The 24,916-nt window shown below is 44.9% G+C and overlaps 1 protein-coding gene across 1 annotated transcript in view; it reads left to right on the plus strand.

Annotated features, from left to right (window-relative positions):
• The first annotated feature begins 4,012 nt into the window (after positions 1 to 4,012).
• ABCD1 (ATP binding cassette subfamily D member 1) overlaps positions 4,013 to 24,916 on the plus strand; it is a 97,542-nt gene continuing 76,638 nt past the window's right edge. The window contains exon 1 of the mRNA XM_077478881.1: positions 4,013 to 5,298. Within this exon, the coding sequence (XP_077335007.1) occupies positions 4,390 to 5,298 (909 nt within the window). The 5' untranslated portion in view covers positions 4,013 to 4,389. The remainder of the gene's footprint in view (positions 5,299 to 24,916) is intronic.

Raw genomic sequence — 24,916 nt, forward strand, 5'->3', positions numbered from 1 at the left:
GGGTGTGAGATAGGCTTCCCTGAATAAATGAGTTTTCAGGGATCTCCTAAAGGTGATTAGGGTAGGGGCTGATCGGACAGACTGGGGCAGGGAGTTCCAGAGGATGGGAGAGGCTCTGGAGAAGTCTTGAAGGCAAGCATGAGAGGAGGTAACAAGGGAGCTAGAAAGCAGGAGGTCCTGGGAGGAGCGGAGGGACAATTTGGGCGATATCTCCAGATGAGGTTGGTGATGACAGAAAAATCTCCTCACTGTAGAGGGAACCCCCAAAGCCTGAGTCAGCCCCTCCCTCCTCCCCTTCCGCACACACCAGACACATGCACTGTATATAGAGCTGTGTCTACAGAATCTCAGGCTCTGACCTGGCTCTGACCTGATCCGCCTCCGCAACAGTCCGATTCTGCAGACGGAGGAAAATCCTATTTTTCTATCCGTCTGCAGAGCGGATCGGATGAACACGGACACACGGTCCATGCTCATCCGATCCCCATAGAGGAGATCATTACTGATCCGCCCCGTGTGAAAGAGGCCTGAGGCTACAGGCATCATTCAGATATTGGCATTTTCAGCCGACGATTCCCTACACCGGTGTTTCTAAACTCCAGTCCTCAAGGTACCACAACAGGTCATGTTTTCAGGCTGTCCATGATTTTTCACAGGTGATTTGATCGGTTTCACTGCCAGTGGCGTAACTAGAACCTTCAGGGCCCCGATGCAAGAAACCATGAAGGGCCCCCCTGAACCCCAGCCAGGGCCCATCCCTCCGAGTCCGGCGGTGGAACTCCAGGGCGTGGTCACAGGTATGACCTTTGTGAGCCCTGTAGTTCCACCACTGGTATCAGTAGTTTTTTTTTATTATTTATTTTTTATTTTTAGGTGTCCCATTGGGGGACTGTCCCTAGGCAGGATGGGGTCCCCATCCCTAGAAGAGATGAGGTCCTTTTCTCCAGGGCAGATAAAGTTACTGCCCCCAGGTGAGAAGGGGGACTCGGGGGGGGGGGCGGGACTCTGGCTGGGGAGAACAGACATCGGACTGAGCGGCAATGCATGGAGCAGGAGAGGGGTACTCTGAGGAGCCGGCCGAGGACACAGGTCATGTGAGGAATGCACAACTAAAGAGCAGCCAGTGCAATAGTCGAGCATGGATCTCTGCTAGTCACCCTCCACCTCCAGCCACCCGTGTACATGGTGCACTGGTACCCCTAGCTGCCTATGCTGCTGCCGGCCATATGTAGGGGGGCTGCATGGGCCCCCTGCATCACAGGGCCCGGTTGCGGTCGCAACTGCTGCACCCCCTATAGTTACGCCCCTGTTCACTGCCTTAGTAATCACCACAGCCGTTTCATCTGCGGAAAATCCTGAAAACATGACCTGTTGGGGTTCCTTGAGGACTGGAGTTGAGGAACACTGCCCTACACCATAAGAACGATCATAGCGGCTGTTCCGCCGCTTAATTGTTCTTACGGGTGGCGAAAGGGGACGCCCCTCCCACCACACTCCGATGCTTCTACTAACTCTCCACAGTTAGTCGGAGACGGGATCTGCCGGCCCCTTGATGTTGACCATAGAGATTTCTTTCCTTCAATAGATTTTTATTGAGGTTATATAATACAACAGTACATTATATGCACTATAAGATCAAAGGGAATACAACGTTGTGTGAGGTATTATAACAATGCCAAATATAAGAACTCGTTATACCAGTCGTCGTAACATAAATCAAGTAACAAACAATCATACTGAAGAAGCTTATTATTATGGTAAGGATGGATGGTTACTGTGAAGTATTGGTACTCACCCACCCAGAGGAGATTTCCAGTGGACCAGATGGTCACCGGAGTGGCTATGATCGTCGGAGGCTGGGCGCGATGTTATGATGTCACGCCGGGCCTCTGCATTAAAAAAAATGGCGCCGCCTCGGCTGGGAAGCCTAAAATCCCCCCCAAAAAGAAACGATCCTGGCTTCCCACATAGTTGGCAACATTGTAAAAAAAAAAATCGGGACACCTTTTTGGCAGTAGGCGGAGTTGTATAATAATTAAGGGGCGGGGCATGTTATAGGCGTGGCACAGGGAAAGGGGAAATGCGGGCGTGGTTTACGGTTTAATAGTGGGCGGGGCTTACATGGGCGTGGTTGGAAGGGGTGTGGTTAGAGTCTGAGATGAATGCGGGATGGAGAGGGAAGGGGGGGAGAAATGGAGAGGGAAAGTGGGGGGGGGAGGGATGGAGAGGGAAAGGTCGGAGGGAGGGATGGAGAGGGAGGGGGGGGGGAGGGAGGGATGGAGAGGGAAAGGGGGGGAGGGAGGGATGGAGAGACAGCAGCCCCGATCCTACACCACAATAGCAATATGTGTTTTCCAGTTTGACAATCAGCAGATAAAGATACTCCAAATACCTGGTGTTAGCACTTCAATCATCCCGGCGCCATGATTGTTATGGTGTCAGGATGATTGAAGCGCATTATTTCTATTACACTGGCAGCCGGGGTGGGCGGCGCCGCAGCATCTCTATAGACCAGCTTCTGGTCTTCTTTAAAATGGCGGCCGGCGGCGAAATTAACGGGGACAAACCGAAATTTCCCAGGACATTTACCGAGACAAAATTAATTTGGGACAAGGGTCCTAATCCCGGGAATGTCCCGGGAAATTCGGGACAGTTGGCAACTATGTTCCCAGCCGAGGCGGCGCCATTTTTTTTTAAGCCATATGTCTTGACCCCATATCTCCCTGTAAAGAGGATTTGTTATGCCATATTCCTATTACAAGGTATGTTTGCATTCTTTGTAATAGGAATAAAAGTGATCAAAACATTTTTTATTTTTTTTAAAAAGTGTCAAAATAAAAATTATTAAGTAAAATTAACAATAAAAAAGTATCAAAAGAAAAAAAAAGAAAATATAATTAACAATAAAAAAAATACATTTTTTAAAGCGCCCCTGTCCCCATGTGCTCGCATACAGAAGCGAACGGATACGTAAGTCCCACCCACATATGAAAACGGTGTTCAAACCACACATGTGAGGTATCGCTGCGAACGTTAGAGCGAGAGCAATAATTTTAATCCCAGACCTCCTCTGTAGCTCAAAACTGGTAACCAGTAAAAAAATGTAAATCGTCACCTATGGGGATTTTTAAGTAGCGAAGTTTGGCGCCGTTCCACGAGCGTGTGCAATTTACTTGGCGTAACTTCATCTTTCACATTATGCAAACAAATTGGGCTAACTTTACTGTTTTTTTTTTTTTTTTAAAGCACAAAACAGTTTAAAAAAAAAAAAAAAAACGTTTGAAAAATTGCTGTGCAAATACTGTGTGAGATAAAAAGATGCAACGACCACCATTGCATTCTCTAAGGTCTTTGCTAAAAAAAACAAAAAAAAAAACTCATATAATGTTTGGGAGTTCTACGTCATTTTCTAGCAAACAAATGATGATTTTTACATGTAGGAGCGAAGTGTCAGACTTGGCCTGGATGCGAAGTGGTTAAAGGGATGAGGTGCAACCCGTTGCTAGGAGGCAGGCGGATGGGCCATACAGTGTCATTGGTTGCTATGCAAGCATCCTAGCAACCAATGAGTAAAAATGGAGTGCAAGGGGAAAGTAGGGTGCTGGCACACAGCACAAACAGTGCTAGGTGCCCTCCAGGGGATTAGGATATTGGATATATAACACTTCCCCTTATGAGGAACGTTTTATTGTGCTTTTTTATTCTTCATAAACTATTTTTTTACAGGTCCATTTTATTTTTTATTTACTATACAGACAACCAGGTTCATGTCTTCAGCACAGCCCTCCCTTCCTCCAAAACAGAGGATACAGAGGCTGCTGACAGACTCATGACGTCACCTGTTGCTCATAATATTCCGAGCTTTACGTTTTTTTTTATAAAGTTTTAGCGAGCCGGAAGTGGGAGGAGCCCCGCGAAGCCAGAAAGGCCACCATGTCGACTGGCAGAAAGCCTATTCAGAAGACGCCGGGGCTCCGCCCAACTCTTCCTGCTTTCCATGTCTCCGCCCTTCTCAGGTTGCCACCTCCAGCTGTCATCGGCACGGTGGGTGGTGCTAGTCGCCGGCTCCGATTGACCGTTACCAAGCAGAGTGACAGCGAGTCTTGAGGACAGAGACGGGAAGTGACAGTAGGAAGACGGCTGGGGACAGGTCACCTGAGCTGTGCCTGGAGAGCTCTAAGGGGGAGAAGAAAACTATTGTGGGCTGAGATAACTACAAGCCAAGTGCTCCATTTGGTGAGGGGCCGCATGAGTACAGGTGGCTCTCCTTGAAGTGCTGTTAGGGGCCCCATGGCCATGTTGGTGGACCCCTATATTGCTTTTAAAGTGAAGCTGTAGTTGGATATCTATTGGGGAAGGTGGAAGAGCCATATCGATCGAGCTACAGCCATGATCCAGGTATGCCCGTCCCCTGTGACCCGCGGCGCCGTTCTCAAACGGGTGGCCGTTGTGGCTCTGGCCACATACGGAGCCCGCCGCCTTTATCCAGTCCTGAGGCACCTGTTACTCCAGCAACACAAGCATAAAGGCTCCAATGGACTCCACGATGGTCAAGGAGCATCGTCGGCCTCCGCGCCGGGTTACGAGCGGACTGGGGTGAACCGAATCTTCTTCCGGAGACTGGCCCGCCTCCTACGTCTTCTCTTCCCAAAGCTGGCCTGCAAGGAGTTTGGGCTGCTGGTGCTGCACTCGGCCGCCCTCATCTCAAGGACGTTCCTCTCGGTCTACGTGGCCAAGCTGGACGGCCGGTTGACTCGGTGCATCGTAAAAAAAAGGCCGGCCAGTTTTGTGTTCCAGCTGTTGAAGTGGCTACTCATCGCCCTCCCGGCAACGTTCATCAACAGCGCCATAAGGTACCTGGAGGGACAGCTCAGCCTGGCGTTCCGTAGCCGCCTGGTGGCCCACGCTTACCAGCTGTACTTTGGAAACCAGACTTATTACAGGGTCAGCAACATGGACGGGCGGCTGAGGAACCCCGACCAGTCTCTGACTGAGGATGTGGTGACCTTTGCCAACTCTGTGGCCCATCTGTATTCCAACCTGACCAAACCGGTGCTGGATGTGATAGTGACCACTTACACATTGCTGAGCACAGCCAAGTCCAAGGGAGCCAACACGGGCTGGCCGTCCACCATAGCTGGACTGGTGGTAGTCATCACGGCCAAGGTGCTGAGGGGTTGCTCACCGAAGTTTGGGAAACTGGTGGCGGAGGAGGCCAGGAGGAAAGGAGAGCTGAGGTACATGCACTCCAGAGTTGTTGCCAACTCCGAAGAGATCGCCTTCTATGGAGGTCACAAGGTGAGATGATTGGGGGGGTTGAGATGATTCAAGGGAAAGGCCACCGAAAATTTAATATTTTTGAGGTTTTGATTGATGTTGTAGAGTTCTATCTTTAAATTGGAAGGCAAGTCAAAATTAACTTGCATCTACTCCCACCCCCATTCTAAGCTTATTCTATCTACCCCATGAAAGCTACCTATTCTGAAGTCGCTCTTGTATGGTCTGGTCCCATGATCTTTCCAGCACTGGTTTCAGTGTTGAGGGGAGAATGCCAACAATGGCTGCAGAGCTTGGGAGATGATCCCACCAATAGGCTCACTATGGGGCATCCGTTGTCGGGTGTCCCTCCTCTATACTGAAGCCGGTCATGTGAACAGATCCATTTCAGGACGGGTAAGTATAGGCATCTTTCCTTTTACAGGGTAGATAGAAAAGTCTCAGAATGGGGATGGGCGTAGATTTAACCATACGCATACATGCGACGCAGCGTAAACCACTTGCCGAAAGCGCCCTCCCAACACGGTGGCCAGCGGGGATCGGTAAGCTCCAAATGCTTACTTGGGTAACTTACGTGATTGGGAGCTTTTCTGATCATGTAACAGCCAATCACAGCGGTTACATGACCCAAATGTCTGCCTCCCGGCTTTTAGAACTCTTAAAGGGCTGGGAGGCGGTTGGCGTGAAAGGGTTAAGCTTAGTTAGGTTTTGACTTGCTTTCCACTTCAGGGGCTCATTCCCACTTGCAGCGACCCTTGCCATTCCTCTTAGAAGTGATCTTGCAGTGTATCGCTTTTTGGAGGATGTTTGATAGGTGGCTCCTAACCATTGGTTTGAACCCCGAGAAGCCCACACCACTGAACCACAACTGCATGCATTTCATGTGGTTGCAAGGCAGTTGTGGCATGGCCATTTGGTATCATTTTTGCTGCTGTCCCATCGTGTACAACCCCATCTCACTGCCCTGGCAGTTAGGGGACAGTAAAACCACGGCTCAACTGTTTTTACCTTCACAATGTGAACAAGCCCCAAGTTCTGGGTTTCAAACTACAGTGTTTGCATCTAGGGATGAACTTGGGCTTGGTCCAAACTTGGATTTCGAACTGAACACGGGGAAAAAAAGCTGCCACTGCTGCCCAATCTACTGTAACCGGGCATTCCTCATCCTGCAGGTGTATGTACACAAAGGGTTAGGGATGTTGCTGATATCATTGACCTGATATGGTCATCTTAGGTTGATGTCATTGACCTAAGATGACCATGTGGCCATATCAGGTTAAGGATATCTTGAATATTTCCTTGACCTAAGATGACCATATCAGGTCAAGGATATCTTGAACATCTCCTTGACCTGGTGAGGATCGCCATGGCTGCATTTTATTGAGCGGTAGTGGCAGCTTTTTTCCGTGTTCAGTTTGAAATCCAAGTTTGGACCAAACCTGAGTTCATCTTTGGACGCAAACACTGCATAGTTCTTTCGCAATTGGTCTGAACCAAACCTGCACTATTTGTGACCAAGGTAGTTGGATGGTTCTAGTAGTGATGGCAAATACCTTGCCACTAGATAATAGTCCAGATGCAAATTCATTCCAATGCCAGATCAAATAGAAGACTTTATAAATGAGCCAAAGCTTTTTTGGCACCAGAGATCACCCCCTTCGTCAGGTTTAAAGTGGTTGTACATTTTTACGTATACCCCGTGAAGTGACTGGCCTCAGGTGATACGCAGACACTAACTAAAGACTCCTAAAAAAGTCGTACCTGATTATCTGCATCTTCTCCTCTCTACATCCCTTCAAAGTGCAAAATTTATAAAGCTTGTCGGAGCTCTCAGAAAAAAGGGGGTAGAGAGCTTAAAGTGGTGTTGCCACCAAAAAATAAATTTTTTAAAATTCTTAAAAAAAATAATAATTGGGAATTTTGTTTTTTGTTTTACTCACCTCTAAATACCTGTTGCTAGGGGGTCCCTTGTAGTCTGCCTTCTTCCTTGCCCGGGCTGGTGACATCACTTCCCCTCGCGCCGCACAGTCATCTGGGACCTGTCACGTGTCCCAGGTGACTGTGCGGCATATCACGGCGCCTGCACAGCTTGCGCATGCGCAGTGGGTGCCCGGCTGTGAAGCCACAGCCGGGTGCCCACAGTAGGAATGACGGCGCCACGAGCGGAGCAGGGAATGAGGGGGGGGGGGCTTAGTTCCCCTGCATCGCTGGACCCTGGGACAGGTAAGTGTCTGATTATCAAAAGTCAGCAGCTGCAGTATTTGTAGCTGCTAACTTTTTATTTTTTTAGGGGCACCCCACTTTAAGTTGCACTCTGCAGAGCTGAGTGAGGAGAGCTCTGAGAGCTGATTGGGGGGAAGGAGTGCAACCCCTTTACACACGCATAGGAACAGAACTGAGGCTGTCAATCAACAGGAGGTCCCTCCCGTGTCACCCTTTTTTCTCTTGGTGTCAGGAAAACTTGTCAGAAGGTATTCATGCTGATAGCAGAGGGAAGAGGCAGCAGACAGAAATTACACTTAGTGCTTCCAATTGAGACAAGTACAGCCTATAGAGGGATGTGCTTTGTTCATATTGTCTGATCATCATCATGTCTGATGTTTAGAAGCGCTTTAACCGCTCATGCATGTATATGCAGCCTGTCTGTGGGGCCACAAATATGTCTACCTTTGTTTGTGCTGATAGTGCTCCCAGCACAGTGACCGAGCTTTCATTGAGAGCCCCGGGTCTTGTTCTAACGATCGGGACTCCTGATTCCGGGTCACCTGATCACTGTGATAGCCCCTGATTGGGTATCACAGTGATCAATCACTGTGGGCCCGCCATTGTGTTTACTTCCTTTTCTGAATAAAGAGAAAGATGCATTGTACCCTGCAGGAGAGGAAGAGATAAACAAAGTGTGCAAAAAATAAAATTAAAGAATCCAAAAATAAATGGGGGGGGGGGGACTAGATCAAGGTTTGCCAGGGTTAGTGTTAGGGTCAAGGTTAGGATGAAAGGTCACAGCGTGGGGCAAAGGTCACCATATTGTGGGTAAAAAAATAAAGTGTGTGTGTGTGTGTGTGTGTGTGTGTGTATATATAAAACATTTTTTTTGATTTTGCTAGGAGGGGAGGGGGGATGAGTCATTAGAGGGCCAGTGAGAGGTGTAGAGCTGGAGGTGTGCCTCTGTGTAAATCCAGGTAGTGAACAGGCATATTTGGTGGCAAGTACAGAATCGCAGTTTATTTAAAACAATATGCAAAGTGGTTGGAGGGAAGCTTCAGAATGGCAAAGGTGTTTTTACTACAAATTATGTGAGCAGACTGCAGTTCCTCTTTAACATTTTGTTTTACCCTCAGTCACTAAGGGGTTAAGGATTGGAAACAATATATACAAGACCTTATAAATTAGTCAAAGCGTTTTAGGGCCAGAGATCACCCCCTTCATCTGGGGGTTTAAAGCCATTCTTCATTCTGGGAAAAAAATAAGTCAGCAGCTACAAATCCTGTAGCTGCTGACTTTTACTAACAGGACATTTGCCTGTCGAGGGATCCAGAGCCATCCTCACCCGGGCTATGCTAGTGGCTTTGTAGCCAGCTGCCCACTGTGCATGCCCAAGCCACACTGCGCTTTCTGAATGGTCTTGCAGTTCTCTGGGACCTGTGACATGCCCCACAAGACTGCAGGGAGGGAGGGGGAGAGGAGAACTCTCGCTTGGGTGTTCCTAGGTGATCTGAGTGCAAGCGGGAGAGGGTACCTGTCCAAACCAGGTACCCATTTCCCCCCTGAAAAAACAAAACAAAAAAAACCAAACATAGGGGAGGAGGAGGAGGAGTAATAATGGCTATTTTTATTTTTTAGCAGGACTGCAACATTATGGTGCCACTTTTGACTCATTTTTGGGACCATAGGCATTTATACAGCGATCAGTGCTATAAAAATGCACTGATTACTGTTCAAATGTCACTGACAGGGAAGGGGTTAACACTAGGGGGCGATCAAGGGGTTAACTATGTTCCCTGTGTGGGTTTCTAACTGTAGGGGGAGGGGACTGTCCTAGAGTTAGTGACAGATTGTGGTTCCTATCTATTAGGAACACACAATCTGTCACTCCTCACAGAACAGGGAAGTGTGTGTTTACACACCTATGTCTCTGTTCTGCCTCTCGCATTCGCACGTGGCCATCGGTCATCGTGCCCGTCGGCCATGAGCATCCGCAACCCCGCATAGAAGCGGGTGTGTGCGCGCGCCTGCTATCCCGATCCTATATGTATAGCTACGGCGGCTCGTGGGATTATGCTGACCTGCCGCAGTAAAATAACGGCTGGTCGGCAAGCGGTTAAAGTGGTTGTCCAATCTGTACAACCACTATTACCTACAGGTAAACTTATATTAAGGCTTACCTGTAGGTGATGGAAATATCTCCTAAACCTACACGGTTTAGGAGATATTTACAAAAAAGCTGTGCGCTGATGTCTACGGCCTGTGCGCACTTTAGAAAGGGCAGATTGTGCCGTTTCTCAAGGGGGCATGCACAGGAGTGACATCATGTGACTACGGCCAGTCACAGAGCCGGAGTCTACAGTCACCGGGAGGAAGAGGGTTGAAGATGGACGCTCGCTGCTAGACAGTGGGGACATCGCAGGCTTCGGTTTCAGGTAAGTGACACATCATGGGCTAGTATGTGATGCATGGTAGCCCATTATGCTTTACCTTTGCAGGAAAATAAAGAGAAAGTAAAACCCATCAGGGTTTACTTCCTCTTTAAGGATAGGAAACAATATACGAAAGACTTTATAAATGAGCCAAAGTGCTTTGGGGACCAGAGATCACCCCCTTCACTGGGGCTTAAAATATATACAGACAGGCTCAAGTCAGAGCAGGACAAAGTCCAGAAGCCGGGTAGACAATAACCCTTAAAGTGGAGGGCCACCCTAAAAAAAGAAAATGCATAAAAAATGTGAAAAAAATCATTAAAAAAAAATGAAAAACATATATATATATATATATATATATATATATATATATATATATATATATATATATATATATATATATATATATATATATATTTTTTTTTACCAGATATGCCTGTTGCTAGGCACATCATCCTAATCTGCCTCTTCCTCCTCCGCGGAGATCTTCTGTCTTCTCTCCTCCGTGCTGCGTCTTCTGGGTAATGGGTTGCGCTGTGTTCTGGGAGCTGTGTGTCCCAGAATACAGCGCGTCCCATTCACAAAGCGCTGCGTGAATCGCGCATGCGCAATAGGAAATGGGCAGTGAAGCTGCAAGGCTCCGCTGCCTGTTTCCCTTACCCAAAATGGAGGCGCCGGGACCCGAGACCGAGGGATGGGTCACCCTCGGGGGGCCGATATCGCGGGCGCCCTGGACAGGTAAGTCTACTTATTAAAAGTCAGCAGCTACAGTGTTTGCAGCTGCTGACTTTTAATTTAATTTAATTTTTTTTCAAAACCGGCCCTCCTCTTTAAAGATTACAACTGCCACTTAACTTTTTTCTTTTCCCTTTTATTTTTTTTTATTTTTTTAATTTTTTTTTTTACTAGTTGTCAATAATAAAAAAAAAAAAATGAAATAAAATAAATAAATAAAAATCAAGCGTTTCCTGGATTGGACATGCTGGTTTCTTTATTACAAATTAATTTGTCCACCCTTGGATTAAATACAGACGACCTGTACTGTGCAGGAAAAAAGTATTCGATCCCCTGCTGATTTTGAACATTTTCCCACTGACAAACAAATGATCAGTCTATAATTTTAATGGCCGGTTTATTTTAACAGTGAGAGACAGAATAACAAAAATATCCAGAAAAACGCATTTCAAAAAAGTTATAAATTGATTTACATTTTAATGAGTGAAGTAAGTATTTGATCGCCTATCAATCAGCAAGATTTCTGGCTCCCAGGTGTCTTCTATACAGGTAACGAGCTGAGATGAGGAGCACTCTCTTTAAGGCAGTGCTCCTAATCTCAGCTTGTTACCTGTACAAAAGACGCCTGTCCACAGAAACAATTAGATTCCAATCTCTCTACCATGGCCGAGATCAATGAGCTATCCAAGGAGGTCAGGGACAAGATTGTAGACTTACACAAGGCTGGAATGGGCTACAAGACCATCACCAAGCAGCTTGGTGAGAGGGTAACAACAGTTGGTGTGATTATTCGCATATGGAAGAAACACAAAATAACTGTCAATCTCCCTCGGTCTGGGGCTTGTGGAGTTTCAATGATCATGAGAACGGTGAGGAATCTGCCCAGAACTACACGGGAGAATCTTATCAATGATTTCAAGGCAGCTGTGACCATAGTCACCAAGAAAATAATTGGTAACACACTACGACGCGAAGGACTGGAATCCTACAGCGCCCGCAAGGTCCACCTGCTCAAGAAGGTACTTTGTACAGGCCCATCTGAAGTTTGCTAGGGAACATCTGAATGGTGCCAATAATGGCTGAAAATAAATTAATATTCATTTAAATTGATGATATTAAAAAGTTGAATACAATACAATTTATAAAAAACATATATACATTTTTTAAAAACTGTCCATTTCAGTTTCAGTTTTCAGCCAAGTGCATCCTGGGTTTTGGTCCAGAATTTTCATTATGTTTGCACCACTAAAAATAATTCTTACTGACCGAATCATCGTTTGTAGCACAATCATCCTTCTAATGCTCTGCAAACATTTCTGGAGCCCTTGTGTCAATATTCTAATATTTCCTTTAATTACTTGGCTCCTGGGCTTCTCTTTGCACAAGCAACATTATGGAGAATCCAACCTTTGGTAGAGTGCTCTTAATTTCCTAGCCTATAGACGCAACAGAAAGTCAAAAATAATCTCTCCCCCCCCCACCCCCCCTTTCCAGAGACAGTTGTCACAAGTGTCCCTATTCGAAGAGTTTATCTCTATTCCTGTTCTGGGGAAAACTAAAATTTTTTAAAAAATGTCCACACTTTTATAGTGCCAGTGATTGGCAGAACAGAATTAATCTCCCTAATGGGGGCCACTGGCAGCAATACATCCTGACAGGGTTTCTAATCCCTCCATATCCAACCCAGTCCAAAGATATAATTCCCTGCCCCAGCTGCAGGTGCTCAAAGGGGCCCGGGATGCTCATGACATCATTGATCTGATATTGCCAAATAGCCATATATAGATAAATTACATTAATCTAATAAAGCCATGTGGCCATAGTGGATGAATAATGTCATGAGTATCCCCACCACTATAGGTGCCACCAATCAACTGTGGAGCAGGAAATGACTGGCCACAGTTGACTGAGTGTCAGTGGGCGGGAGTGACCGCTCATGTCCAGGTTTGGTCCAAGTTCAAGCCAAACCCGATCTTATCTCTATTGTGCTCATGTGGCCACATGGAGTCAATGTCATGAGCATTCCTGCTCCTGTAGGTGCAAGCCAATTGACTTTGGAGGAAATGACCTGGCCACGTTTGGTCCAAACCCAAGTTCAGGCCAAACCTCATCTCTATGATGGCCACATTGAGTCAATAATGTCATTCGCATTCCTGCTCCTATACAGTGCCTTGAAAAAATATTCATACCCCTTCAAATTTTCCACATTTTGTCATGTTACAACCAAAAACGTAAGTGTATTTTATTGGGATTTTATGTAATAGACCAACACAAAGTGGCACATAATTGTGAAGTGAAAGGAAAATGATAAATGGTTTTCAAATTTTTTTACAAATAAATCTCTGAAAAGTGTGGCGTGCATTACCCTTTACTCTGATACCCCTAACGAAAATCTAGTGGACCCAATTGCCTTCAGAAGTCACCTAATTAGTAAATCGAGTCCACATGTGTGTAAGTTAATCTCAGTATAAATACAGCTGAGAGGTTTGTTAGAGAGTTTTAGTGGACAAACAGCATCATGAAGGCCAAGGAACACACCAGACATGTCAGGGATAAAGTTGTGGAGAAGTTTAAAGCAGGGTTAGGTTATAACAAAAAAAAAAAAACCAAGCATTGAGCATCTCACGGAGCATTGTTCAATCCATCATCCGAAAATGGAAAGAGTATGGCACAACTGCAAACCTACCAAGACATGGCCGTCCACCTAAACTGACATGCCGAGCAAAGAGAGCATTTATCAGAGAAGCAGTCAAGAGGCCCATGGTAACTCAGGTGGGAGAATCTGTCCACAGGAAAACTATTTAGTCATGCTTCCACAAATCTGGCCTTTATGGAAGAGTGGTGAGAAGAAAGCCATTGTTGAAAAAAGCCATAAGAAGACCCGTTTTCGAGAAGTCATGTGGGGGAAACAGCAAACGTGGAAGAAGGTGCTCTGCTCAGACCTAAATCCGGTTGAGCATCTGTGGCACAAGTTTAAAATTGATGTTCAGACGCTATCCATCCAATCTGACAGAGCTTGAGATATTTTGCAAAGAAGAATGGGCAAAAATGTCCCTCTCTAGATGGGCAAAGCTGGTAGAGACATCCCCAAAAAGACTTGCAGCTGTAATTGCAGTGAAAGGGGGTTTTACAAAGTATTGACTCAGGGGGGCGCCATACAGATGTACCCCACACTTTTCACATATTTATTTGTAAAAAATGTTGAAAGCCATTTATAATTTTCCTTCCACTTCACAATTATGTTCCACTTTGTGTTGGTCTATCACATAAAATCCCAATAAAATAGATTTACGTTTTTGGTTGTAACATGACAAATTGTTGAAAATTTCAAGAGGTATGAATAATTTTTCAAGGCACTTTAGATGCCGCCCAATCAATCCTGGAGGAGGCGACTGGGCGGCAATGGGCAGTGTGGACAGCTTATATCCAGGTTTGGTCCAAACCCAAGTTCAGACCAAACCCGAGCTTGTCACTACCGTATTCCTGTTGTGTCTGCAGGACAGGAATTGAAGATATTTTTCTCAAACAGGATACAGATGAGAAAAAAAACCTGATTATTTTTAAACCGATTCCTTCTCTATTCTAATTGTTGAAGAAAAAATTCGATTTTTGAAATACTCTAAATGACTGCCCCTCTTTACTTACTGCTTGCATTACCATCTCTTCTTTGCGTTGCCATTTCATTTTGCCCATCTGGAATGAAGAGATACGGCCATGATTTCTGGCTATGAGTAGCAGGTGACTTTCCCTCCCCCTCTGTGATGTGGTGCTGGGTGCTTGAGCTGCCAATCACCAGGACTGATATTTTTGTTTCCTCGCTTATACAAAGAATAGGGAGTGCAGGGATCACAACCCGGCATCATCACTACTGATGTGTGGGCAAAAAGTGATGAATGAGCTGGCTTCATAGACCCGTTTCTGTCCAATGGAGGTCAGTGTCATAGTAGAGAAACTTTTCTTAATCCTTTTTTAACTACAGAGGAACCCTTAAAATAATTTTCAGTTCACGGGGAACCTAAGCTAAAATTAATTAATTTGGGGTCATTGAGAAGAATGTGCCTTACATTTGGTTATCAGAGGGATGAATTTTCCTTACAGTGGTGGTCAGTTGGAAGAATGCTCCTCCTAGAGTGGTGGTCCAAATGATACCCTTAGGGCTAACTTACACTCGCTTCAAAACAAGGCTTCGGACAATCTTTGTTAAAGCTCTCTGAACGCCAGTCAAAGCTCCTGTCACAAAATAAAATGGTTAGCTTACAGTCCTGTTTACACCAGTCTTTGCTTGGTGCTTTGATGAGGCTTTGGTGTTTTTATGGTAGAGATTTGGTGGAGCTTTGGTGAGGCTTCGATGAGGCTTCAAGTGAGCTTTGCCATAGACTTCTATGGAGGCTTTGAAGATGCTTTAAAGCACCACTGAAGCTACATGGAGTAAAATTTTTGAAGCGAAAATAAAACAGGTGTAAACAGGACTATAAGCTAACAATTTTATATATATATATATATATATATATATATATATATATATATATATATATATATATATATATATATATATATATATATATATATATATATATATATATATATATATATATATATATAATTAATAGCTGTAGTAGAGTATCTATCGAGCACAGCACTGTACATGGTTGCAGCTGTGGGATGTCCTTTAGGGACAACTGGAGTGTATTTCATTCTTGGCTTGCTTTAGCGCTTCTATCCTCAGCTTTATGATTCCAGAAACATGTTGACCTGTATGCTGGGTCAAGGTTAATGCATCATCACTCCACCAAGGGCAAATTCCATTTGGAAAACATCTTTTTTTTTTGGCAGCAAATTCTTTGAAATGCAATTTTGTTATCACCATTTCAAGCCTTTTGTACTCTAGAACATAAGGGCAGTTGTCTGAGACTTTCTGGTGGTTTTATAATATTAAGGACCCACTATATGCACATGTGTTAACGTATTGCAGTGCTGTTCATTTTGAATGCAGTGCACTGTGTGATGGCATTACATGGTAGTTTGTTGCGTTACAAATAACATTACGTCTGATTTTCAGCACATTAGTGTGGGTTGGCAGCCCCTTCATTTCAGTGGGTTGCCTTATGCCCAATTCTGGGCAACTAAAAAAAGTATCCCTTGCCACGGGGCTATGGATGCACTGCAAGGGTTAAGTGCTCATTTTGGCCCAGGGTAGGGGTCTCCAAGCTTTTTAAATACAGGGCCAGTTTGCTGTCCAAAGTTTAGTGGGGTCAGACTGCGGCCAATAGAAATAGAAAATGTCCCTGCGTTAGCAGGAGTAAACAATGCCCTTAGGTTAGGTGGTCAGCGAGGGCAAAAGAATTACAGTTTTTTGGTGTATAACACGCACCTTTTCACCATGAACATCGGGTTCAAATAGCATGCGTGTGTTATACACCAATACTTCAATTTTAGCTGCCTTGGAGGGGACAGGGAGGGGGGGGGGGGGGGGGCGGGACGAGCGCCATCAGATTTCATACAGTGAAAATCTCCTTTTTTACTTGGTGCCCTCTGTAATAGCAGGTCCCATCTCCTGGGCTGCAATTGGACCACTGTTCTGTCTATCATAGGAGAGTCTCACTGTATGTAATCTGTCGGCGGTCGTCCCGCCCCCTCCCTGTCCCCTCTAGGCTGCAGTGATGGCAATGGTGAGACTGCTGCATTGATGGCGATTATGAGGCTGCTGCATTGATGTGGACTGATAAGGCTGCAGATGGGCATTGATCAGGCTGCATTGATGGCAATGACCCTTATTTTGCTTCAAAGTTCCTTATTTCAAATTTAAGTTTTTTTTTTTTATTTATTTATTTTTTTTTCTTCTGAAACTTCCCTCATAAAATTAATGTGCGTGTTATACGCCGATTAAATATGGTACCTAATGCCTCTGGTCATTAGGAGAGGGAATAGTGCTGCACCACTGCTGTTAGTGGGAGAATTAGTATTCCATTCTTTATATCAGTAGAAGAAAGAGTATTCCATCATTGGTGTAAGTAGGAAAAAAATCATCCCCCAATGTTGGCGTCAGTGGAAGGAATTGTACCTCATCGTTGGCGTTCGAAGGAATAGTGCCCCAAGGGACGATTTAAATACAAGCAAAGGACCGCATCTGGCCCTTAGGGCACAGTTTGGAGACCACTGGTCTAGGGGAACAAAAAAAGATTTACTTGCCCGATCCTTCGCTGCTCCCTGCAGCTTCTTCTCTTGTCCCACACTCAGCAGTCTGGGGACCTCAAGACCAAAGCTTTTCCATTTCAGTTGCCATCAAAATACTGCGATATTGGGTACCTGAATTGGCAAAGTAACCATAGCTCTTTAAATTTTGCATGAAGTAAGGCACTGTTTTATTCCCAGATTTCTGAAACAGTTTTCATACAGCCAATTAGATGCAAGGTTGTTTAATTTGGTTCTAAACAAGGTCTCCATGACCCTGCCTGGTCAGCATATGATGAAAGAACTAACATAACTCTTGGGTTGTCCAATGCAGATAGTGCTCGGCTTTCACATAAGTGTAGTCCTCTTTAACCACAGTACTGAGTCACAATTCTGAAAGCTGAAGCATGACCGATCCAAGCAAAAGTTAACTGTTGGCCTGTAATCCCTAACTGGAGCTATTGGCCTGGGATACAGGATCCCTTATGTAACTGGAACTATTGGCCTGGGATACAGGATCCCTCATGTAACTGGAATTATTGGCCTGGGATACAGGATCCCTCGTGTAACTGGTACAACTGGCTTTTTGCAGAAAGGGTCATTTTCGGCCGATATGTTTTGGTGGCCGAAATTTTCGGTGCATCCCTAGTTTTTATTAAAAGTAATTAAAAAGAAAACTACTCACAAACAACTGTAGAATTCTTGTAATGTAAATAATCGCCAAATAGAAATCCGTCCAAGACCAACTAAGTGTCCGACACTGCTGAGCTCTGAGGAAGAAGGTTTTCCCTTCGAAACGCATCAACTGGCAGTGCCCTCCGTGATTTCCTCTGTGACCTCTGGAGTGTATAGTTCGTCTTAGATGGATTGCTGCTATTTGGTGATTTATTTACATTGCAAGAATTCCACAGTTGTTTGAGTGCGTCCTCCTTTTTTTTCTTTTTTTATCTTTTGACTATTAGGATACCCCTATCCTTGAAGGCAACAAGGCCTGTGACATTTTTATATACAGTCTGGTAATCCACTCGTGCGCAGGAGCATTTTTTTTTCTGCTCTCAAAATGTCTATGCTGGAAACTCTTTCCTCCATGCATGTCAGCTGCTAGGCTACACAGCATTATTGGTTGCATAAGGTGCTGCGACACTGGCAGCAAACATAGAAGCTATGTGGCAGATCATGACCTAGCAACCATTGAGGCTATGCAGTTGACAGCATCCTAGCAACCAATGATGCAATGTGGTTGACAGCCCCTTAAGCAACCAGTTGGGCTGTAATGCCCACAACTTTCAAGGAGCCAAAGATGCTGTGAGGTAGACAGAGTTCTAGCAACCAATGATACTGCATACTGCAGCTTCCTTGCAACTAATAATGCCGTGAGGCTGACAAAATTCTAGCAATCACTAATACAATGTGATGGACAGCATCCTAGCACCCAATGGTGCTGTATGACTGTGTCCGTTCAACCAACTGCACTGTGAAATTGACAGAGTCTTAGAAACCCATGATGCTATGTATCTGATGGCATCCTAGCAACCAGTGACTGTAAGGCTGAAAGCATCTTAGAAACCAATTATACAGTGTAGTTGACAGCATCCTAGTAACCAATGACTCTGTGAGACTGACAGCATCTTGGAAACCCATTATGCTATGTAGCTGACAGCATGCTAGCAACCAGTGTCACTGTAAGGTTGACAGCATCTTAGAAACTATGTATACAGGATAGTTGACAGCCTCCTAGTAACCAGTGACTCTGTGAGACTGACATCTTATAAACCCATGATTCTGTGTAGCTGACTGCACCCAAGCAGCCAGTGACTCTGTAAGGCTGACAGCATCTTAGTGTCAGAAACCATGAAATCAGGCAGAGACAGAAGTACATTTAAATCACACTTGTTTAATAGTAAAAAGAACAAACGTAGTCAAAACATAGCCAAAGTTCAGTAACCGGAACGAATAGTCAGCCAAGTCAGAAGTCGGGGATTCAGAGAGGAAGGGCTGAGCCCAGCCCTGATTCTTAAAAACCAATTGTACAGTGAAGTTGACAGGGTCCTAGTAACCAGTGTCTCTGAGAGGCCGACGGCATCCTTGTAAACATTGATGCTGTGAGGTGGACAGCGTTCAAGCAACCAATGGTGATGTGCTGCCTACAGAGTTCTTGCAACTAAAGATACTGTAAGGCTGACAAAATCAAGCAACCAATAAGGCTATGAGGCTGATGGCTTTCTAGCAACCATCGAAGCAGGAGGCTCATATAGCACTTCAGAATGACATTGGTATTTTTTTTTCTGGTAGATTCCTTACCTCAGAACTGGTAGTATTTAATAACCAATTTGTTTCAGCCATTGGGACAGATTGGGGAAAGTGTTGCAAATAAAAAAATACCCAAATTTGTCATAGAACTTTTACCAAAACTGTCCTTAGGCCTGCCTGCATTAAATGCTTTAATGGATCACAGCCGATCTGCTTCGTTTTGCCAGGGCCCCTTTTATTGGGGCTTAAACATTACCAAGAGATCCGTGCTCTGCACAGTATGGGCCAAAGTATCCTGAAGGGCAGGTTGTGGGTCCGATTATAAGGCGTGTTCCAGCCACTAGTTTGGAGGTCAGCCCTTGATGGAGGTCAGCCCTTGATGGCCCTTGACTGCCAACAAGCGACTGGAGCGGGCTTTGTGATCCGGCCTACAACCTGTTCTTCCTTTTGTACAGTTGTCAGTCTGTTGTGTTCACTCCCTTATTTAAACTACAAGATTCTCTACCAACGCACAACATCCTGTAGACTACCATAGTGAACCTGTGATATAACAGGCAGCCACCCTTTCTGTCCCACACCTTGGGGCTTGAAGATGAAGAAAGAAGAACTTTATTTTTTGTTTGTTTTCAATAAATAGGTCTGAAAGCAGTAAGGGAGGGTTAAAACCACCATCGGCTTAGGGAGATTTCCTTTGAGTTCCTGTCTTGTAGACTTAACAGGAAGAGTGGATATTCTTTACAATTCCCTCTTAGACAGTTGTCATGACAGCAAACGTCCCCATTAGAAGATTTTCCCTATTCCTTTTCTGGTGGCAACTGTAAATGTTGGATTTACACTTGCTTTCATTCTCAGTTACATTGATAATCAGGAGAATTGGAAAGAGTGGATATCAAGAGACATAGACAGCAGTAGAAATCTGACAGGGATCCTAACCCCTGACTACTCTGTACAAATCTCAAAGGTAAGGCACTGCTCCAAAACCCTCAAGTCCTCCTCAGTCACTGATGCAAACACAACGTGTGTCGGACAAAGCAGCTTGTTGGCACTCTGTGTTCCATATAGAGACTGAGCCTGTAAGGGTGAAATGCATTAGAGGGGGCAGCCAGTAGGCACGGCAATCTGTGTGTTTGTTGGCTCAATAAAAATTTACCACGAGAGACGCCATTGGCGTGCAACCGCTCTTTTGTCTTAAAAAAAGAATACCTTTAGTTACTTTTTTCAGCAGTTGTTTAACAGCTTGCCAACCATATACTGTAAATATATGGCGCCAAGGGGGCTCCCCTGGGCAGGATCGAGAACCTGTACCTGATCCTGCACTTCTGGGTCTGAGACACCCACTCCTGCTGTGGTTGGACACAGTGGGAGCCAATCGGCAGGTCCCGGCTTTGGGACACAGGCAGAACAGTGGTCTGCCTATGTAAACAAGGCAGATTGCAGTTCTGTGAGAAGAGAAAGTTGTGATCCTGTGTTCCTACAAAGAAGGAGCACAGATGTCTGCCTTACCATAATAAAAGCACCTCCCCCACACAGTTAGCAAGCACTCCCTAGGCACAAATTTAACCCTTTGATCGCCCCTGATATTAACCCCTTTCCTGGAAAACTGCACCATTTACTATAGCAGAGTATAATAGAGCGCACACAGCTGCCACATAGTTACAGTGGGGAAAATAACTATTTGATCCCCTGCAGATTTTGTAAGTTTGCCCACTTACAAATAAATGAAGGGTCTATAATTTTTATCATAGGTGTATTTTACATTATAGAGACAGAATAATCCAGAAAAAAACACATGATACAAATGTTATAAATTGAGTTGCAGTTCAGTGAGTAAAATAAGTATTTGATCCCCTACCAACTAACTAAATGCCAATTTAAGAAGGTGCTCCTAACAACAACTCGTTATGTGTAAAAAAGATACCTGTCCACAGAATCTTTCTTCTATTCAAACCTCACCATCATGGGCAAGACTAAAGAGCTGTCAGATGACATCAGGGACAAGATTGTAGACCTGTACAAGGCTGGAATGGGCTACAAGACCATCAGCAAAAAGCTTGGTGAGGAGACAACTGTTGGAGCGATTATTTGCAAATGGAAGAAATACAAAATGACCATCAATTGCCCTCGGTCTGGAGCTCCATACAAGATTTTGCCTCGTGGTAAGGATGATCATGAGAAAAGTGGGATCAGCCCATAACTACACGGAAGGAGGTTGTGAATGATCTCGAGGCAGTTGAGACCAAAGTCACCAAAAAAAACATTAACACAATATGCCGCCAAACCCTGCAGCGCCCGCAAGGTCCCCCTCAAGAAAGAACATGTACAGGCCCGTCTGAAGTTTGCCATTGAACATCTAAATGATTCCGAGAAGAATTGGGAGAAAGGGTTGGGGTCAGATGGGACCAAAATTGAGCTCTTTGGCATTAAAGCAGTTGTAATCTGATAGAAATAAAATAACCAGCAAGACAAAGGCATAATGTGCTAGTATGCATCACATACTAGCATATTATGAAATACTCACCTTTTAAACTGAAGGCCTCTCAGCAGTGCCCCGTCACCACTGAGAGTGCTGACCTCGTTTCCCATTCTTTCTTCCAGGATCACAGACTCTGGCGCTTTCAGTGGCCAGAGCCAAGAGGATGTCACTCCCATGTGTGTGCGTGGGAGCCCTCGGTTCTGGCAAGAAGCTTTGAAGTCCCGGCACTGTAAGCTGGACCTTCAGAGCGCATACGCCGCTGACGTCAGTGGCTGCATGCAGGTTGAATATTTCCTAAACCAGGCAGGTTTAGGAGATGTTCATTTTATCTACTGGTAAGCCTTATAGGCTTACCTGTAGGTATAAATCACAAAGCGGGGTTTACAACCACGTTAACTTGACTTACAGTGTTTGGAATTAGAAAAATGCTGACTATGACCCTAAGAACACCATCCCTACAGTCAAGCACAGAGGTGGAAACCTAGTTCTTTGGGGCTGTTTCTCTGCTAAAGGTACAGGCCAACTTTGCTGCATGAAGGGGCCAAAGGACGGGGCCATGTATTGTAAAATCTTGGATGAGAACCTTCTTCCCTCAGCCAGAACACTGAAGATGGGTCATGGATGGGTGTTCCAGCATGACAATGACCCAAAACATACCGCCAAGGCAGCAAAAGAATGGTTTAAGAAGAAGCACATTAAGCTCATGGAGTGTCCTAGCCAGTCTCCAGACATTAATCCTATAGAAAATTTATGGAGGGAGCTGAAACTTCAAGTTGTCAAATGACAGCCAAGAAACCTTAAGGATTTAGAGAAGATCTGTAAAAAAGAGTGGACCAAAATCCCTCCTGAGATGTGTGCAAACCTGGTCACCAACTACAAGAAACGTCTGACCTCTGTGCTTGCCAACAAGGGTTTCTCCACCAAGTACTAAGTCATGTTTTGCTTGAGGAGTAAATACTTACTACTACTAAACTTCAACTCCATTTATAACATTTGTATCGTGTTTTTTCTGGATTTTTGGTTGATATTCTGTCTCATATAATCGCCGCCATTCTGTCCGCAGTCCCGAATCATGGCAAATCGTGGCCTTGTCTCTCTTTTGCTTCCAATGGCACCCCAAGTGAGGTGCAATTGTCGCCCAACGAATCGCAGTAAAATCCAGCAAACAGAATCGTGGTATGCCTGTCTCCCTAAAGACATTTGCACCGATCGGGGTGCCATTGAACGTGATGGGGATTGCAAGGGTGTCCCACGATTTGCCGTGATTTGGGATCGCGGGCAGGATCCCGGAGCCTTTGGGCTCATTCATACTGGCATTTGGGGGGGGGGGGGGGGGCAAAGAATCCCACAGTTTTACCTCTCCCCAGTGAACATATAGCATCGTGGCTGCTGCAGGAATTATACCTCCTGTTGTTTTCGGTGAGTGCTACTGCCTGCCGATTGCAACCCGTTAAAGTGAATGGGTCCGCTTTACAAGTGCCCCACAATCGCATGCAATGCACATGGTTGCAGTGCTGGTCCAAAGCGTTAAAGCAGGGGGTAAGGAGGCAATACATTGTCTCTTCACTACCTAGCAAACATCTCTGAAAAGTGATTTGAGTGTAGATCGCTTTTCAGAGGAGCGACTGTCACCACACATGTGAATGAGTCTTTCGACCTTCGATCAGCGTTGCAGCTTTTTTGCCACTTTAGTTCTGTTGGAGCCTACAAGGGACCCATTAAGTCTTGGAGCCGGCAGTTTACAAATGAGCAGCTGGGCTCTATAGACTATAACGGAATGGCTGTAAATTTATACATACCTGTTAATTTCTCTTTACTGGTTTACGTTGTTATTTGCAGGGCTTTGGTTGTGGCGCTGAAAGGATTAAACTGGCAGCTGAGCAGGAGGATTCACTATATGACGTATTGATGTATGATGTATCGCTTCATTATCCCGACACACATACTCATCTCCTTTGCTGCTTCAGGGCAGATGTCTGCTTGGTTATTCACACTCCTGTATCTTAGAAATGCCGCCAGTCCAGACTAACCTGTTGAAATCTGGAAGGCGATTGCAGAGCTCAGGTTTCTTGTTGGCTGTTCTCTGGGAATTCACTTGGCACAGGGGGACGTGAAGACATTTGGGTGACCTCAGCTCAAGGGTGTTCGTTTAACCACTTCAAGACCAAGCCTATTTCTGACACTTGTTGTTTACAAGTTAAAATCAGTATATGTGTGTGTGTGTGTGTGTATCTGTATATGTATATATATGTGTGTGTGTGTGTATATATATATATATATATATATATATATATTATAAATTTATTTTTATTTTTTGCTAGAAAAAATAACTTGGAACCCCCCAAACATTATGTATAATTTTTTTTTAGCATAGACCCTAGAGAGTACAATGGCGCTTGTTAAAATATTTTATGTCACATGGTATTTGCACAGCGTTCTTTCAAACGCAATTTTTTTGGGGAAAAAATACACTTAACTGAATTCAAAAAATAAACAAATAGTAAAGTTAGCCCAATTTTTTTGTATGTGAAAGATAACGTTGCACTAAGTAAATAGATACGTTTTAAAATATTACGCACTTGTAGAATGGTGACAAACTCCGGTATTTAAAAAATCTCCATAGGCGACACTTTAAAAATGTTGTAACGGTTACCAGTTTAGCGTTGAAAGGAGGTCTAGGGCTAGAATTATTGTGCTCGCTCTAATGATCGCGGCGATACCGCACATGTGTGGTTGAACACGGTTTACATTTGTGGGCGCGAATTACGCATGCATTTTCTTTGGTGCGCGAGCACACGGGGATGGGGCACTTTCAATTTGTTTTTTATTTATACACTGTTCCTTTAAAGAGGAACTAAACCCTGATGAGTTTACTTCCTCTTTCATTCCCTGCAAAGGCAAAGCATAATGGACTACTATGCATCGCATAGTAGCCCATTATGTGTCACTTACCTGACACAGGAGCCAGCGAAGTCACCGCTGTCCCCTGTAGTTCGCCGCATCCATCTTGTTGGTGGGGTCTCGCAGCTCCGCCGCTGTCATTCGGTGAAGCCGCGATGACGTCACTCCCGCGCATGCGCACGGGAGCCGTCACGCGCGGCAGCTCCATCGCTGAGAATGCGGCGCTCAGTGCGCCTGCGCGCCACTGTCTACGGCGCATGCGCCGTAGACAGCTGTGCCCGTTTTCGGCCAAATATCTCCTAAACCATATAGGTTTAGGAGATATTGCTTGGACCTACAGGTAAGCCTTAATCTAGGCTTACCTGTAGGCCAAAGTGGTTTGTAAGGGTTTACAACCACTTTAAAAAAAAATTCTGATCACTTTTATTGCTGTCACAAGGAATGTAAACATCCTTTGTGACAGTAATAGGTG

Source organism: Lithobates pipiens, unplaced genomic scaffold (genome assembly GCF_037356315.1).
Source record: "Lithobates pipiens isolate NorthernLeopardFrog02 unplaced genomic scaffold, aLitPip1_a1.2 Scaffold_1, whole genome shotgun sequence".
NCBI classification, from domain to species: Eukaryota; Metazoa; Chordata; class Amphibia; order Anura; family Ranidae; genus Lithobates; species Lithobates pipiens.